Below are 18257 nucleotides of genomic sequence, written 5' to 3'. Positions count from 1 at the left end.
GAAGAACACATTATGGGAAGGTGTGACCTATAAAAACATATTAACAAAAATATGATTCATGAAATGATATACTGTATAGGCTGAGGTGTGTGTGTGTGTGTTGTTATAAATGATTGATTCAATTAAATACTGTCATACCTTAATTAGGTGCTGTTCTGGAGTTGACATTACTTTTCAGTGATGCCTACAACTCGGTCCTTCCAACTGTTACATTTGTTACCATCCCATTTCACCCCAATGGTAAACTCATCTCGAAGCAAAATGGCTGAAATGGTACTAGTAATGTTCAGAAAATAAGTTCATAACTGTTGCATTCTAGTTCTCATTAAGCCTTTCTGTGTGTCCCACAAATGAAGTGGACCTAGACTCAGGAAGGCTCTGCCTCTCTTGTTTGGACAACAGACAGGATTGGCAGGCTGGCTTCTCCATTAGCAGCATTCTTGTCAGTATCCAGGTTAGCTTAGTTCTTACTGAACATTAAAGCCACACATTTTCAGTTACAGTTGCCAAAACAACTTCATTGACCATGGAGAATAGGTAGGGGAGGCCGGGGTAAGTATGTAGCCGTCCTTTTGCTGTAAAAACAAAATACAAGGCAATTATCAATTTGTGTAGACTTGGTTTCAAAAATGCCTCATTGTACTCAGCATCATGTTTGTAGACAAAATTGTTACAACTTGTGGGACATGTTTAAGAACAGATGTAAGGACATATGCATCCTTGTGGTGGGGTCCTTGGCTTGGCACTGTTCTTCTCTTTAGATTCTGCTGTCCAACCCAGTCTTGGAAGGAGCAGTAAACCCAACGGCTGCTAACATGCTCTGGTCAAGCCCCACTTGCTACCACAAGGTGTTGCTGGAGTGTGTTCAGGCCAGCCAGGAACTAGACAGTGAGCATGAAGCACTGCATTAGATAAGGGAGACCTTTGTGTTTCACGCACAATACACATTTAATTGTACAGTTCTACCTGTTTTTATTGGTCTAGAGTTATATATGTAGGGATGTTGCGATGTCAGACACATATATAATTATTATCTGCAGGGATTAGGAAAGACGAGCATCGAAATTCACAGAACAAAAGGTGACCGCATTCAATGTAAAGGGTCCTCTCACCCTGTCCATTTTCCAGTCCAGATTTATTCAATATAAAGCCTGAGCTTTAGTTTGAATAATTATGTCAAACTCTCAGGCCTGTGAAGATAATTCATTTTGAGGAATATCTGGAGGAGTGGACAAAGATTGCAACATCAACAACTGGATCATGGTTTAGGAACAAAGGTGTGTCAGAATATTGGCCGAACTATGTTAAACCATGATGTGCAAAAGCATGGGCTGCTAAGTGGTCATTTTCTTTCAAAGCTCTGGAGGATCTCATCAAGTCTGCTGAGACCAAATGTCTTCAACCTGAAGCGTGAGTGTGTGCTCATTGCACTCGCTAGCCAGTAAAACTTTGTTTGGCCGTTTCAGCCCCTTTTACTGAATGGCTTGCTTTTCTGCATGTTAACACATTGCATTCAATTTAATGCTAGTTCAATTGTTTCATAGAATGGAATTGTTTCAGGTTCAAAGCTTTAACCCTCGTGCTGCCTTCGGGTCACATGACCCAAAGGTTCATAACGAACCATCGTTGTGTTTACCCAATTTTACCCAATACAAAAACAAATACAAATAATTTTCTTTTAACCATTCCAATGTGGGGGGTCTGAGACAGCCCGACAGTTAAAAGAAAATGCTTCACTTTGTTTTTGTATGAGGTAAATTTGTCGCAATACGACGGTGGGTCACAATGACTGATGGGTCAGAATGACCCGAAGATAACACAAGGGTTAATGTATGGCACTTTGCATGAGCCCAAGAAAACAGAACCAGTCAGTGAATGGCGTCAAGCCAGGGTCAACCAGCTGAGACGGATTTACCTGCTGCACAGGTCACCGGGTGAGTCCAGTATTAGTTTCAAGTTGCCAAACTTTCAGCTGTGTGTGTGTGTGTGTGTGTGCATTCATGTATGTGTTTGGTCATAACCCTGTAAATGTTCTAAGTCTGTGTGTGTGTGTTTGGGTATGCAGATCTACTGACTCTCAAGACTCCTGTACAGAGAGACTGTCTAGGCCCCAGTAATGACTCTCAAATCGTGGGCAAACAGGACGAATGGGAGAATGAGGTGGACAAGCTGGTGGCCTGGACTCACTCATTGTCTTTCCAGGAGCTGGAGGGAGAGTGACTGCTTTACATACCCCACCCCTAAGCTCAGAGACTTGGACCAATAAAGATTTTGACATTAAGCGAATTACAGTATCTTTGTTTGCAATGAGGGTGGTATTTCAAAAGGATTTGTCGAATGGTTGGTGGTAATAGTCATAAACTGAGCATACATTAATGAATCAGCGTAAAGGGACGTAAAATGTGGGATGTCTCCTTTAAGAAAGTCAGCTGGAAAAAAAAACTTACAAGAAGGAAGTAGGAAGTTGGTGAACGTTGAATAACACAAAAACGATTCTGAAATTACAATAGACGTAAACTGGAATGGCGGGTATTAAAGGTAAGCTATACTAATTTTGTGTGCTTTACTTTAACTCCAAGTACGGTTCGCTTTCTTCCAATGTAGCTAGTTACATTTTATCACTCGACAACTTGTTAGATAGTTACAAACTGACGCTGCATCAGTGGTTTACAAATGTGTTTATCAAAATGGGCCTACGTGAAACCCAGCTTGGTTAACTAAGCCAGTGTTCAGTGTAGAAATGTTGACTGGCTTGTTATAGCCTTTTTCTTTTATTAGAAACAATGTTTATACTGAATTAGCAGATATGCCTGAGGAATGTTTTTAGAACGATCAATGCAACAGTAGTAATCTATCCTCCTCTATTGCCGTCCATGTAGCTCTGGTTGGGTTGTCCTTCAGTGGTGCCATTGGTTTGACCTTTCTGCTACTCGGCTGTGCATTGGAGGAGTATGGGTATGTGGACGGATGCGCGGCTCACCCCGTGTCAATCTTTCTAGTGCCAAAATGAACAGAACATGTAAGTGCAATGTGTTTTGTTATTACAGGGTGTACTGGCCTCTCTTTGTCCTGTTCTTCTACGTGCTGTCTCCCATCCCCATCTTCATAGCCAGAAGAATGACAGATGACTCAGATGCTGCCAGCAATGCGTGCAGAGAGCTGGCATACTTCTTTACCACTGGGATTGTGGTCTCTGCATTTGGGATGCCTCTTGTACTGGCCCGAAAAGACGTAGTGAGTTGTAGCCTATGAAGTGTGCCAATAAAGGGTGAAGATGCAAGACTACAAGGTTGTATGTCAAAAACTGATTTTTCTTCATCTCTAATGGACATTTCTTATCCTGCAGATCAAGTTGGGGGCGTGTGGTCTGGTGATGGCTGGCAATGGGGTTATCTTTTCCACCATCCTTGGCTTCTTCCTAGTGTTTGGAAGAGGAGATGACTTCAGCTGGGAGCAGTGGTAGAGGGCCTGTGCTACCCAGGCTGACATAAACTGACAGGAAGGATTGAAAGAGGGACCCAGCCAATCAGTCACTTACTGAGATGCAGAGTGGCTAATAGCTTTCAGCTGTATGAAATGGGCTACAAAGGAATGCTATGGCTTCTTATATTCTTATAGTTCTTATATCACTACTAATGGATGTGTTACCAAGTTGATGTGTGGGGATGGATTAGCAGGAGAGCACTAAATGGTCTTCTGTTGGTGTCTTTCTAGTCACTTATAAAGACAAAGTCCCAGTTGCTTTGCTCTTTTCCCCAATCATGCTTCGCCACACCATCACCAAAGTGAGAAGAATCTTCAAAATCATCGATTTACTAGCAGCTAGCCACCTTTCTATCACTGTATGTCTGAGTTAATTGGTATATAAAGGGATGTTTATGAATGGTTTTGTTTTAACCTCCACTTCCTACTTATTTTAATTGTGACTGTCATTTCAAGCAATCCCAGTATGGTGGGGAACTATTATATAATCATGGGAAGATCTGTTGACGTAAAAATATCGTATTTTACTTATTCATTATGCTGCAAGACTAAATAGCCTTATTTTATGTCCTGTTGCAAATGTTTACATTATCACCAAAGGCCATTTAAACTGTAGGATTGACTGATTCACTTCTCAGATTGTCTATTTTCATGATGCACAGGTGTTTGATGTTAACTCAGAAGCCACTGGTCAATTTGCATACACAGAGCAGACCAGTCATGATGTGGATGTAAATCTCGGCCAATCATTTTGTGTAATGGATTTTATTCTGTGTTGAATGTACACTACATACTTGCTGTTTTTAGAAAAGACTTGTCTATTTTGTCCTAAACAAAAAGCTCCTTTTTCTATGTTTCAGCAAGGTTATACAGTAGTTGCCTATTTGTATATTTCCTATAGATTTAGAATGAGGTGTTTGTAGAAAATGTGTGCGTCACTTTTTATGTGTTTACCATGATATATCGTGGTGTATTTGTAGAAGGATGTTGTGCTCTCAAGTCTTGCATGGTCATGTGACAGACCAAAGAATTAGAACGTAGCTTTTTTGTGACATAGGGTTAGGTATCAATTGGATAGCAATTTGGACATATAATATTGACATGTATGACCTTGCTTAACCCTCGTGCTGCCTTCGGGTCACATGACCCAAAGGTTCATAACGAACCATCGTTGTGTTTACCCAATTTTACCCAATACAAAAACAAATTAAAATAATTTTCTTTTAACCATCGCAATGTGGGGGGTCTGAGACAGCCTAGCTGTTAAAAGAAAATGCTTCACTTTGTCTTTGTATGCGGTAAATTTGTTGCAATACGACGGTGGGTCACAATGACTGATGGGTCAGAATGACCCGAAGATAACACAAGGGTTAAAAGACACACTCAAAAAACATTCAAGTTGTTGCTCATCTACAAAATTCTTGACACTATTTAAAACATCAATCAAGATTAGACAGCTGTCCAAGATACATCTCTGCCAAGCATTCCAATGGGAAGCTTTTAGCTTGGCATTCAAAACACAAAGCACTTGAAAACACTACAGATACCTGTTGTAAAATCCCCTGCCTGCATCATGTTTTCTAACATAATTAAAGTACTATTGAAAACAAATACTAACGCTGTAGTTTACTTACTGTAGTTTACTTACACTGGCAGTTCTGCCAGTCATATTTAGTGTGGATGGATGAGTAAGAGCGTGTCAGTCCCATGGCACTAACAGTGATGGATGATGTATTTAAGCAGACACCTGCATCTCCAGTCTGATATCCAAATACAAAAATGACAGTACAACAGTTTGGTAAAGACCTCTCAGGGGAGAGAATAATGGGGAGAGAGAAAGAAAGAAAGGGAATTGAAACTACCCAAAGGAACTGTGTCAGAGTGCGGTTTGAATGGTGAGGAATCTAGGGGTGAAGTGGTGATGAATAATTGAAAATCCAATCCTGCAATATTTAAGGCATGTTAAACAGCTGGAACTGTTCGCTGTGGCCAAGTCTGTCTGACCCTGAATTAAAATGTGGTTAATATTGTTTTAACTCGGCATGCTGTCATATTATTAAGTGCCATTTTTACTAAACGGGTAAGTGGTGTCCCAATTCATTTTCAATGAAACCGGGCGTTGACATTCGCGTAGGGCATTGTGGGAGCGTCAACGCCCGGTTTCATTAAAAATGAATTGGGCGCCGACGCGACGCCCGCTCCGCTGTAGTGGACACGCACCGTGAGGATGCAGTCAAATTGCCTGTCATTTGTAATCCATATAGCATCCTGCCAATACAAACAAGCCAGGATTTGCTGTGTGAAATTGAATGCAGACAGCTGTGCCTCCTGACTAGCCTTTTACACACCATTAATGAGAAGAATAAGAACACTGGGATTCTCTCTGGCAGAGCGAATCGTCAGTGCTGATTACGTTGATGTAATACTTGACAGGTGTTGCTGTACACCTGTCACCTGGGGGCTTGGAGCAACCTCTTGTTTTGGTTAATTCAGTGCATCATGGGCAGAAACGTTTTTCTTCTATGTTCTTATAGTGCATGTTGACAGAACACTCCTCCCCAGTAAGAAGGGTGGTGAGTTCATTATTGATAAGCCTCACACACACAAACACTTATATATATTGTTATTATTATTAAGAATAATCATTCTTTATGTGTGCATCTCTGTGTTGCATAAGGTGCCCATGAACAGTTTGAAGTTAAGATGTGGAAGAGGAGTCCAGGGATATATCTCTTCTTGTGTCTGGACAACAGTTGCTTGGCAACAACAGATACATCACGGTCCAGCCTACTGGACTAGAACCCTCCATAGAGGCCACCACAATGCAGGTGCATGTGAATCAAGTTGGTTGGCTGTTTCGACCAGAGCTCCAAAAGATCATGCAACTGCTATAATCTAAATTAATCTGTTATTTGTGGAAATGCTTACAAAAAAATAACTGGTGAATTAAAAAAATCTGCTGTAAACAAGTGTAAAAGGTATTATTAGGGGTGCATAAACTGGAGGCTGAATAAGATGTATTTTCAACTAAACACTGGTGGGGCAACAAAAAGAGAGAGAGAGAGAGAGAGAGAGAGAGAGAGAGAGAGAGAGAGAGAGAGAGAGAGAGAGAGAGAGAGAGAGAGACAGAGAGAGAGTGAGCGAGCGAGAGAGGTAGAGAGAGACTGTCAAAGGGACAGAGCTTGTACGTACGCCAATCGATGTGGGAGGAACAAGCACGCGGCACTCTCGAGAACACACACACACTTGTACAGGACTCCGCCTCAGAGAGAACACCACACATTCAGCGGGTTCATTCATCCTTTAGATTTTTACAGAATTATAGTCTCATTCGTCTATATCTGCCTCGTCAGGTGCAAGTGCAATCATTAACGGGTAAGAGTTTTTGTATGTCCTTCAGTGTACGCTTGTTTTGTTTGTTGGAATGTCCCACACTGTATGTTGTGTTAACGGGGCTGGTGTTGGGTAGATAAACCGTGCGTTAACGTACTTGTACTTGCTATACGTCAAATGATTGCTGCACCAGTACCTATTGTAAGCACGGTTTCTGGGTTCTTCGTTTTATTAGAATTGATTCTGTTCTTTTTCTGCGTAGAGCTCGCTTGTACCCTAAAAACGTTGTTGTCTGCGTTAATAATAATGGACTGGCTAAAGTTAGAGAAGTTGCTTATTGCTAACTGATCAAATGTTCAAATACCAAATCATTTTTAAACCGGCATTTAATGAAAGATTTGCTATTAATACTGTTGGCCACACTGACATACGAAAAAGTGAATTCAGGCAGCAGGCAGAATTGGGTATAATGAGTAGCCTAAGGCTTAATACTGCTTAAAAAAGGCGGATTGTAAGAATAATATGGATTCACAAAATCCAAATGTCAAGGTTTTGAATAATTAATTAATAAATAAAATTAAAAGCAGTATCATAGTACATGCCTAAATTACCTTATAAAGTTAAAATATAGCATGTCAGATCTGGCTTGGGTGCACTTCCATCCATTCAATCTTTTTCAACAGCAGCTTAAGAACCCTCACCATGCATCCAGTGACGCTGTCTGTCATAGCTGTCTGCAATGTTCACACACAGCTGATCTAATGACCCCATCAAGGGAGGTCCCCCAGGCTGATGTTTGGCCTCTCAGGTCGAGAAAACTTGTCAGTAAGATGTGGATCCACACCTGGCTGGGTTCTAGGATCTCAGAGATCTCCAGTAGCCTGTCATATGTGCTCCAAAGTGGGGATCTGATGACACGTTTTTGGAGTCAGAGTAAAGGGCAAAGCCTTGATAGGGTTCTAGCTTGCAGTATGTCCAGGGTACAATACACACCTAACCTAACCTTATGGTTTCCAGGGTAACAATAACTAACCCAACCCAATGGTCTCCAGGGTACAATACACACCTAATCCAACCTTATGGTCTCCAGGGTAACAATACCTAACCCAACCCTATCGTCTCGCTGAGGTGGAGAATGGAGAGGCAACAATAGGTGGAGGAATCCTTTTCTAAAATACATTGTTTGTCATCAAGTGACTTTCGCAGTGGCTCTCTCAAACCCTGGGCTGTGAGTGGTCTTTCCGCTTTGATCCCTGTGGTTCCCTGTCATTATGACTCACCTCAGAAAGGAATTTAAATCCATCCGACAAGCTTCCATAATCAGACCAGTGCTTTGTGGGCAGGGTAATTGACTGAGTGCTGAAACGGCTCGTACTTCAATCACTAGTTCCTCATATGGGCTTTAAATGACTTATGAATTAGATGAAATGGATGAGTGAGCTTTGATATACAGTACACTGCTATTCCAATATAATGATGACTAAGCCAGGTAATAAATAGGTCCGATAATAAATGCGTCCATCTTACTTTGTTTTCTTTCCTGGGGTCAACAACAGCTACTCTAAGTCAGACACTAAAAGCGTGCAGTAAATCATCTCCTGACTTCCCTTTTAGCTAGAGGAGAGACACACTGTACAGGGTTTGTATACTGACTAGCGGAGCTGGTCCATCTGGAGAGCCTGTAAGCTCAGTGCTGCTGTTTACTGCCTAATAAGAAGACGGCGTAAACACCGACAACTTTGGGGTGTCTTCATCCCACAGTGTCGCAGACCGTTGGCTCAACGTGCGTGGATCGACGCCAGCTTGTCGTTGGCAGTGCCCTTGCCCGGGCTCTACAGTTAGAGCTGCATGTGGCCTTCACTGTGATCTCATCTCACAGCTGCTACAGAATGCTCTCCTCTCCCCCTCGACACACAACTAACTCTTCTTCTGACATGGATTCTGACTGTCGGTCTTCCTCTTTGTTACTGCCCTATCATTTCTCAGGGCTGGGACTTTGTTTGAGAGCCTTATTATTTGGTTCAGCCAACTACATCAACATATTACCACTGTCTTCTCTATGAAAGAAGCTTAGTTCTAATTAGGCTGTCTTCCATTCAGGTTCCATTGTAGTTGTCTGTCATTAGAGGGTTTAAAATGTCCCTCGGTGATGATCTTTATCTTAGTGTTGTGTTGAGGAGAGCCACGTTTCACTGCTTAGGTTGACAGAGCTACTGCAAATGATTGTGTGATTAAAATGGATTAACCTCCCCCTCAAAACCGTCATTGGTCTAGAAGGGCAACAGGGAATAGTGTCCACCTCATTACTGTTGAACTCCTGTCCATCACAATGTGTCACATTGTGGTTTGATAACCGGGTATATGACATGTGCTTTGTGTGGTTGGGGGAGGCAGGGAGATTCAATCAAGGCCATCAGAAGAATGGAAAAACTTATTCACAACCTCTACAGCTCCTGCTGCAGATGTCTTGCACTGTGAATTAAAAAGGACCATGCCACCCATTACATTTTCCGCTTATTCACAAATAACCTCATACATGTGACTCGTGTTGTGAAAGAGATGGACTGTGGAAGAGAGGTAGAAGTGGATATGGATGGCCAGGCATTATGTTGCAACTGTGTTGCAAAAAGGATTACTTATTGTGCCAACAGTGGGTGGATGACTATGGAAAATCACCCCAAAAAATGTATCCTTGAACTAAAACAAGACTGCTCTGTCCTCAATGCACGTCAGTTCCATTCTGATGATAATAGGTCTGCCAAGTCAATGCTTTTTCACTTTGCAGAAATACGTGGCAGTTTAAAGGGAATTTCTCAGGGTTATTGTGCTCTTGAATGCATTCTCTGTTAGACCACAGGCAATTGAAGTTGATAAGAACGTAAGTAAGCACATGATGCCTTGACTTTCATTGTTGTGGCTTCACAGAAGTAATCTTTGTTTGGCTGTCTCATACTGCAGGCCTTTATTGTGCATACGTCTTGTGACATTGATAGAGACTGAGATCGGAACCCTCCACTTTTTGACTATAAACATAAGATTTATGGTTTGAACATGGAGTAAAACATTTTTTTTACTGCTTTCCAGGGAAACTATGATTGGACTCTTCTACATCTTGTTCGTGCTCTCAAATGATGTCTCTCTAGGTGTTTGAGTGGGGTCGTATATACAGACGTAGTGCCAACACTCCATAATGCCATCTCTCAAATAAACACAATCGACAGTATTACGTTATCTGGCTTTCATCAGAAAGGAAATGAGTTTGTTGACCCACTTCCTCTCCTTCTCTTTCTCTCGCTCTTGTTTACTCCTTTTCCTATTCGGCTTCTTCCCCTCAATCTAGAATCTACCTTCAAACGATTTGAACTTGATCTCAACACACAACTCCACATAGTATCTCATCCCATATTTTAAATAAATCTAATTTTGTGTTTCAGAGACATGAACTCAACCCAAGTCAGATATTGTAAAGCCCTGTGTTGCCTGTATTTATTGATAGAACATTTGGATAGAGACAGGAGAAGCGGAGAGAGCAAGCGAAGAATGTCTTGAGCTGAATTACAACCCAGGCCCCTGCATTAGACTTTAGCCTCAATCGGACGTGCTCTCACCCAGTGCGCCACCGTTAAAGCCCTTTTGTTACGAGCACTTCACAAATCAGCACCCATGACCAACCTAAACCCTCAGAGAAGAAAAGGCAAAAAACAGAAATCCCTTCCTCCCTACACAGGATTTATCCGAATAGTCTGACCACCACTGCACACTAAGCAACTGTCTTTTCTTGTGGTGATTAAAAACCTTGTTTCGATGACATCTCATCCCTACTTACCAGCATCGTGAGAGACCAAATTTGCCCCTGTTGCCTTGGCACCCGTTCCCTATTCCACCAACAGGCTTCGCCTCAGAGAAGAGGCTGCCCTGTTTGTGGAGTGCTGATGGGGCTGACACAAGCCCCCCCACTGGGACATCACTGGGGGTGATGAGGTTTTCTGAGTAGAGGAGCCTCGCTGTGCCTCACCTCGGACCTCCAGCTCCTCTCAGTCACAGCTGTGCTGTAGACAGGCTGGTAAATATGCCTGAGAAGAGCTGGCTTCCTTGCTTCATCTTCGCAGGTCCAAACTAGCACTCGCAAAAAAGCCTCTCCGACACACAAACGCATGGAAACTTCCAAACGTGACGTCTCCGTGACAGGTGTCCCTCTGAAGTGTCAGCCAAAGCCTGTTTGAAGGCGCCATACTCCTTTTCAAACGGGATTTAGGTCCCTCAGACGTATCCAAATATAACGGTGATGCTAAATTATAAATGGCGTATGAAATGGCCTCGGTATCTCCCTAGTCTTCCTTCATAGGAAGGAGTAATGATGTAGAATAGAATGTGGTAGGAAACTACAAACCCATCCAGCTTCAATGAGGGTTCCCCTGCACCAAAGTAAGAATGAACTTTCAATCTGAATGAAGGTTTTCCCTAGCTTGACCACTGTGGGTATTTGCATGCTTTAATGACTTGCTCACTATCAATAATGTTCACGAAGTGCGTCATCGTATCAGGGATGCAGGACCCACTAGTTAATACAGAGACCAGCTTGGTTATTTTAGCTATTAACTTATCCATGATGTCAACTGATTACGGAGGGTTGGACTTGCTGTTAACCTTTGAAGTGTGGATGTATTCCACTCTCACGATGTGTTCCTCCACAGATACCATCACTGAGAGGCGATCCAAATCAAGGGGTTCCGAATCAAGACCACTTACCGGTTAGTCAATTCCTCCTGAGGAATATTCTTTTCTTCTTGTCACTTTGCATCCCTCCTTGATGAAACCCCTAAAAGAAAACCCGGTGGAAGAGGTACAAGAGTAAGCCACAAGGTTGGCTGTTTGTGCTGAAGCACGGCCAGCAGACTGGGAGTGACCTGTTTCTGTCATGTCTCAACTAGCCAACTCCCAGGACTGCCTATTACAAAGCAACAGCAGGGAGCTCCAGTTTACTCTCCAGATTAGAGCAGGTTCGGGCGTCCCCGCTCCTCTCTTTTTTAGGTCAGACAGACCTCTCTAAGGGCCTTCCACTCCGCATGATTAGAGGTTTAGACTCCCCCCCCCTCCCTCCCCCTCTCTGAGAGACTGTAGCAGGATGGCCCTCCTCAAGTCTGCTACTTAGTCTAGACACGGGCAGGATTTGACCTTTGCCAGGCCTCCTATGTCTTGCTCAGTCGAACTTATGTGATTTCAATGTTGCTCTTACTTTAGGGTCTGATTACCTATCAAGATGTTCATACCTATCAAGATGTTCGTCCATGACCTCTGGCTTGACCTTTCTTGGTTGACCTTTTGGTTTTGGAGAAGAGAAATTGTATGCAGGAAAAAAATATTTGGGGGAGGAACTTGACAGCTTGGTATTTGTAAACATTTTGCCTGAGGTTGTTTCCTTCCTGTGCAGCAAAAAAAAGCAAGCATCACTGAAAGTAAAATGTATTTATGGTGAGTTAGTTTCATTTTATTTGGGTCTCAATGACTGAAATGTTATTATGGCTCTATAGGGTATCAACGTTGTGTGTCAGAGGTCCGTTTTCACATAACCTCAACCGTAGAGTGGATCCACTTTTGTTTGCATTTATTGAGTTTAGTTTGGAGAGCATACATGTGTTACTGAAATAGAAAATGCTCTTGAAATATTCATGTATGCAAATTCTAGTAATACCCTATCGGGACCCCTGTAGCATCCTTTCCCATCTGGCTGGGTTTCTAAGTACCTTCGCAACATCCTGCCTGTCAATCAGGAATCCATAATGTTGTGACAGGTATAGATTAGTTACTGTTGCTAAGCGGCCCGGCGATGCCTGATAATTGGCTCCTTTCCAGCCTGCAGCGGCCCTCTTCCATCGATGTGGCATGGGTTGTTATTCCGGGCATGGACGTTACAGTGAGTCAGTCCTGACTGTAATGTCTACGTCCTGAGAATGAGTCAGAGAATGTGTAATGGACGTGGCTGCTCCCTTGTCGCCGCAGGTGTCCAGGTGTGCCGGCGAGAGCGCCCGGCGTGGAGAGGGTAAAGAAGGAGCGTGTGGAAGGAACCCGGGAGCAGAACTGTCTGGATAACCCCGTCGAGGATGAAGAAGAGCAGAAGTATGTTGGGGGTGACGCCTAGTGACGTGAGTTGCACCTCTTCCCCAGACCTCCTTTTATCTAAAGCGGACCACTTCCTCGAATGACCTTTTAATGTTTTTCCTCGGGATGCTAGTGAGGCTAGCTCAACCTTCCCAGTCTCCCCAGAGATTGATAGAGTGGTGCTGTTTTTGAGGTGGTGCTGGAGATGGTGAGTCATGAACAGATGACCATACACAACAGACGGCTACCCGACCGGGCAGACTGCAGAGAGGGAGGGGGAGGGGGAGGGGGAGGGGGAGGGGGAGGGGGAGGGGGAGGGGGAGAGGGAGAGGGAGAGGGAGAGGGAGAGAGATGACGAAATACGAAGGGAGAGAGCGAGAAATGGGAGAGCAAAAGAGAGGGAGGTCCATCTGTTTCCCTTCAGATCTCCATGTTTAATATAAGACAGACAGGCTAGATCATTCACTGTGACCTTGTCCAGCAGGACCACTTTCAATCAGCAGTCTCCTCGGCCCTCTCTGCTCCCAGGGAGGTTTACAGGACAGGTCCAGCTCTGTAACCAGGATCTGTTTGATAGCAGGAGAACTTCACTGTAGAGTTTCTGTCTAGTTTGTGAAAAAAACATGCAGGCTAACACGGAATCTGATCATGTTAGATTAACGGGACGTGGCTGATATTGTTTACCTCAATATTCCACTGTAAAACAACAAGATGTTTTCGTAAAAACGTGACGTCTTATAGTCTTAACTGGCCTCCTTTTTTACACTAGGGCGTATATATTTAATACAGTCCTCAATTATTGATGCCAGCAGCCTTTCACCTTATGGTAACTATCAGTCTCAATAATTCTGTTTCTACGAATCGCAGCACTACATGTTCTTAAAGCCTCATTTGATTCAACGTGTTATCTGAAGGAACCCTGACGGATGTCTTAATTATACAAGAACATTTCTCGGACTATAAAACAGCCAAACAAAAAACACGATCTTAAAAGGAAGTTGATAATAAAGGACGGGTGACAGAAACATCCACCATGTCGTATAAATTGGATCCGCGCTGCTTCCAGAGATTTGTCCGATCGGTATATCTCTTCCATCCTCTTTTCCATTCCATGGCGGAGACGTCCAATCAATGACTGTTTAGAATGACACAAGGTCTTCGAAGCCATGTCATCTATCACAGTTGTAGAGGCCCAGCAGGAATACACATGCAAAGATAATATTGTAATTATTGACAATTTGCCATTGAAATGTCTTGTTACGGCTCCTACCAGACGGCGTCTGGCCAGGGTCAGTCAGGAGCGGCATGTTGCCAGAGAGTTTAATCACTCTCTTCCTCTGTGCTTCTCTGAGACAGCGGGGATAAATCAAAGAAAATTATATTTCCTGGAAAATCCCGTGGAGTCAGCATAACTGGGCTTCCTGTCAGTCAATTACACCAAGGCAGCGCATGGGAGAAGGTGGGGTGTCCATTTCTTGTATCATCAGATTGCACTGTCTCTGGTTTGTGTCTTGTCCTCGTCCTTGTCCCCCCATGTTCCAGCACCCCCCCCCTTCCTACCTCAAGAAAACATGTCCCATCTATCTGTTGTCTGTGTTTCTTTATCCTCTGCTCTGCCCGTATCTCTACTCTGTTATGCTGGAGGCCAGTGGGTTGTAGGTGTGGGGAGCGCAAGCCCGAGAGGATGGAGGGAGATCATGTCGTGTTTTCACACAGCTGTGGTCCACAGCTCTGTCTAAAGCTGGTTGATTCAGATACTGTGGAGGCTCTGTTTAGTTTGGGCCTGAAAGACTGCGGTTTCCATCCTGTGGGTGTGCTATTGTGTGTGTGTGGGTGTGTTGGCGTGTGTCGCGTGTGTCAACATTTTGACAATAATGACTATACAATGGCGTTCTGTTGTCACCAGGCCTTTCATTTCTGATTAGTGATAAATTGTGGTTGTCCTTCAAAAGAAGATGAAGGATGGAGATTGTAGGGGCTTCATTCAGTTCAGAGGAGTCCCAGGGAAGAGCGGTTTGTCTCCTGTGTTGTAGTTTCCCCCCGTCGTTTGTGGTGGGTTGTTAAATACAGCTGAAAGGACAGTGGGGGAGGTTGGTTTGGGTTACACAAGAAATGGTACATGCTGACTAGAGGAGTCTCTTTCATGGTTCACCTCTCCGAAACCCTCTCTCTCACTCTCATCTCTGCCCCCAAACCCTCTCTTTCTCCATCTCTCTCCTACACCATCTCTCTCCTTTTCTCCCCTCTCCTCCCGCCCCTTCTCCATCCTTTCATCTGACTGTCTCCTCATCGCTCTCTCTCTCGCCCCCCCTCCCTCCCCCTTTATCTGACTGCGAGTCTCTCCTCTTTCTCTCGCCCCCTCTCCACCCTTTGATCTGACTGTCGCTCTTTCCACCCGAGCAAGACTCTGAGACTGTACGAATGTCACGCACGCGAGCACAAATATTCGAACACCTCTCTCACAAAGACGGTATTCTAGGAATTCCTTGAGCATCCCCCACTCCCCCCCCCCCCCCCTCCCCTCCCTCCCCACTTCCTCTCTGTCTCATTCATTTGGTAAGTGTCTGTGCTTCATTGACACCGGGACGGCGTGGCTGTAATTCCCAGGGTTGATGTATGTCCGCTGTCTGGCGGCCGCTGCTTCCGAGAGGCGCTCGTTTTACTGCCAGGCGTCGGAGGAGGCGCCCAGGAAGCTGTCTCATGTCACGGCGCTGACCCAGGAGCTGTAAAACACCCCGCCGACGCTCCCTTCTGCCCCGTGAACCTGTCAGCCAACACGCCCGCCGCGGACGCTCCGATCGGACGTTGATTTGAACCATTAATTACGCTTCGTCTAAATGGAAACATGAAGTCAAACGTGTCGGGTTTTGATGTGGGGTTTCAATTTGTTGCTTTTGGGATAATGTTTCGAATGTTGATGATGGACTGTTAAAAACGTCTTTGAAGCATCCTGTCCGTTAAATTACTTTTATATGACTATTAAAAGGTACCTTGTCTAACATGTAAGCCTAGACTGCCCCCTAGAGGTCTTGGAGATTCTCATCAAGAAGAGGGATTTTAAACTGTGAACCCTATAGGCTTACAGTATTATACCTTTCCTAGTTAATAAAAGGTAAATTTAGGCCACTCTAAAACTCAGAAAAGAAACAAAACTACTGAAATCTCAAACAAATCCCCTGAAAACATTTCCATAACGCTCTTATTCCACATGACGACAACAGTATGTACAGACAACAGAATGTCACAAGCGTACACTCCCTCCTAAAGCTGGTGGACCCAACCAGACGCACGTTAAAGGCTCAATCCTTTCAGTAGCAATGACATTGAAACAACATTCCCTCCCTTCGCCCCTTCCTCCAGGAGAGTAAGGAGTCGCTGGGTGGCCCCGCCCTCTCCGGCAGCACCCTGGGGGTGGACCTCCGCCGGGGCCGCCGCCGTCTCTCCGGCACCCTGCAGCTCCCCCCGTTGTCATGGCGACAGGCGGAGCGGGACCGGGGTCCCCCGCCAGAGGAGGACCCGTTGGCCCGGCCGACCACCCTGCCCATCTTGCCCCTGCCGCGCATCGACATCACCAGCGCCACGTCACCAGACAGGTGAGCTGCTTTGGAAGAGCCACCATGACCCTTCTCTGTCGTGTTGTGTGGAGTGGAACCAGGCTGTCACTCATCATCGCTTTGTGTTGTATGATGGTTGTGAGGGTGTGGACTCGCTCTCTCTCTCTCTCTCTCTCTGCTCTGCTCTGTGAATTCTTTGCTCGTTTTCTTTCTTGGTAGTCGCTAACTTGGCCGGGGTGAAACTTCTCACATTGCACACATGCGTGCCCTGAGGGAATTTTGACGGAGTGATGGATTGGCTCGTGTTACTGGTAAGAGGGGGGTGGAGACTTAAAGAGTGTGTAAGGAGAGAGAGAGAGACAGAGAGAGAGAGAGACAGAGAGAGAGAGAGAGAGAGAGAGAGAGAGAGAGAGAGAGAGAGAAGGAAGGTGGGAGGGAGGGAGGGAAGTTGAGCTCACAGAGGAAGTGACCCATCCCAGCTCTGTTCACCTCCTTGGAGCGTTAGTGCTTTTTACTCCGTCTCTCCATTCGCTTCCTCAGAGGAAGTCACTGCTAGTCCAGATATAGACTCCCAGAGCAGGACAGGGCTATGGGGAGTAGCGCAGGACAAACAGAGCTGGGCCAGGACCAGGACCAGCTGTTCTGTAGTGAGCCCAGCTGTGAGACCAGGACAGAGTCGCCTCACAGCTCGCCACGGTTGTTTCGCAAGCAGGTGGCCAGCAGGCGTCTTCCCCGACACCGGCGTTTTACAATCGCTCACACCTGGTAAGGCTCCGGAACGATCCGTGGAACAGAAAGACAAATTGTTTATGTTTTTTGTGTGTGTGTGTGTATATTTGTCTCTGTGTGTATGTTTGTCTGTGCTGTGTGTGTGTGTGTGTGTATGTTTTCTGTGCCTATATTATCTTGATTTTACCAAGTCCATTGAAAGCATATTCTTATTTACAATAATGGCCTGGCAAGAGACAGGAGGTGTGTTTGTGTGTGTCCAGGGCACCCCTTTCGCTATAATTGGCCCAAAGCCAATAACCTTTCACTCTGTCTCTCCCTGCTCTGACCAACTCCCCTCTATCCTACATACCAAATCAACTGGATTTCACCATCATCAGGGGATTGGTTTAGCTCCTTGGTTAGAGCATTTGACTGTCGATCCTGCGGTTCAAATCTCTTTGGATAAAAGCATCCGCTAAATAAATACATGACATTATCAGGGTTAGAATGAAGCCCTTACCGATGTTTCACTCCGCAAAGACTGCCCCCTGGTGGTCTCACTGCTGTGCATGGATATCTTCCTGATGACCCTCCCCTGTCCTCCAGGAACTCAGGAGTTAGAGAGGGGAAGAACTTCTGTAGGAGAGACAAGAGAGTGAAAAAGATGGCTAGACCAGGGATGTGCACCTACAAATGAAAAGGCAGAGAGTGAGAGAGTGATAGACGTCACATGAGTGTTTAACCTTGATCTAACCCTGAAAACCCTAACCTTAACTGTTTTTCAAAGGGGGACCTAGCCAAGAGAGAGAGAGAGAGAGAGAGAGAGAGAGAGAGAGAGAGAGAGAGAGAGAGAGAGAGAGAGAGAGAGGGAGAGTCAACGTATCATTAAATAAATAAATGAAATGGCAGGAGAGAGTGAGGGAGGGCGAGACTATAGAGGAGATCATTCCTCCAGGTCCAGCCCATATCTGCCCTCAAGCCTTCCAGTGCGGTCAGCCTCAGCCAAGCCAAGCCTGGAAGAGCGGTCGGTCAGTCCTTGGTCAGTGCAGAGAGCGTGCGTCCTGAGGGGAGGCCGTA

The 18257-nt window shown here is 44.8% G+C and overlaps 2 protein-coding genes and 1 long non-coding RNA gene across 5 annotated transcripts in view; all 3 read left to right on the top strand.

Moving 5' to 3' along the window:
• The first annotated feature begins 1353 nt into the window (after positions 1-1353).
• LOC134037145 (uncharacterized) lies at positions 1354-2254 on the top strand. The gene is made up of 3 exons (XR_009932490.1): positions 1354-1418; positions 1824-1934; positions 2066-2254. It is a non-coding gene; the product is annotated as an uncharacterized LOC134037145 (long non-coding RNA).
• A 177-nt stretch (positions 2255-2431) lies between these two features.
• LOC134036666 (leptin receptor gene-related protein) lies at positions 2432-4943 on the top strand. Its single transcript, XM_062481696.1, has 5 exons — positions 2432-2538; positions 2880-2955; positions 3048-3234; positions 3347-4607; positions 4861-4943. The coding sequence occupies exons 1-4, from the start codon at positions 2523-2525 to the stop codon at positions 3461-3463; spliced, it is 396 nt and encodes a 131-aa protein (XP_062337680.1). The 5' UTR covers positions 2432-2522; the 3' UTR covers positions 3464-4607; positions 4861-4943.
• A 1760-nt stretch (positions 4944-6703) lies between these two features.
• Positions 6704-18257, top strand: part of LOC134035961 (cAMP-specific 3',5'-cyclic phosphodiesterase 4B-like) — a 35412-nt gene continuing 23858 nt past the window's right edge. The window contains exons 1-4 of one of the 3 annotated variants that reach the window (XM_062480563.1): positions 6704-6858; positions 11511-11567; positions 12817-12959; positions 16276-16508. In XM_062480563.1, coding sequence (XP_062336547.1) covers positions 12918-12959; positions 16276-16508 — 275 coding nt within the window. In that variant the 5' untranslated portion in view covers positions 6704-6858; positions 11511-11567; positions 12817-12917. Of the gene's footprint in view, positions 6859-11510; positions 11568-12816; positions 12960-16275; positions 16509-16978; positions 17235-18257 lie in introns of those variants that run through there. The other 2 variants (XM_062480564.1, XM_062480565.1) reach the window with 2 other exon arrangements.

The sequence above is a fragment of the Osmerus eperlanus genome, chromosome 16, assembly GCF_963692335.1.
Source record: "Osmerus eperlanus chromosome 16, fOsmEpe2.1, whole genome shotgun sequence".
Lineage (NCBI taxonomy): Eukaryota > Metazoa > Chordata > Actinopteri > Osmeriformes > Osmeridae > Osmerus > Osmerus eperlanus.
Note: the sequence above shows the minus strand (reverse complement) of the source record. Positions and strands in the feature narration are given on the sequence as shown.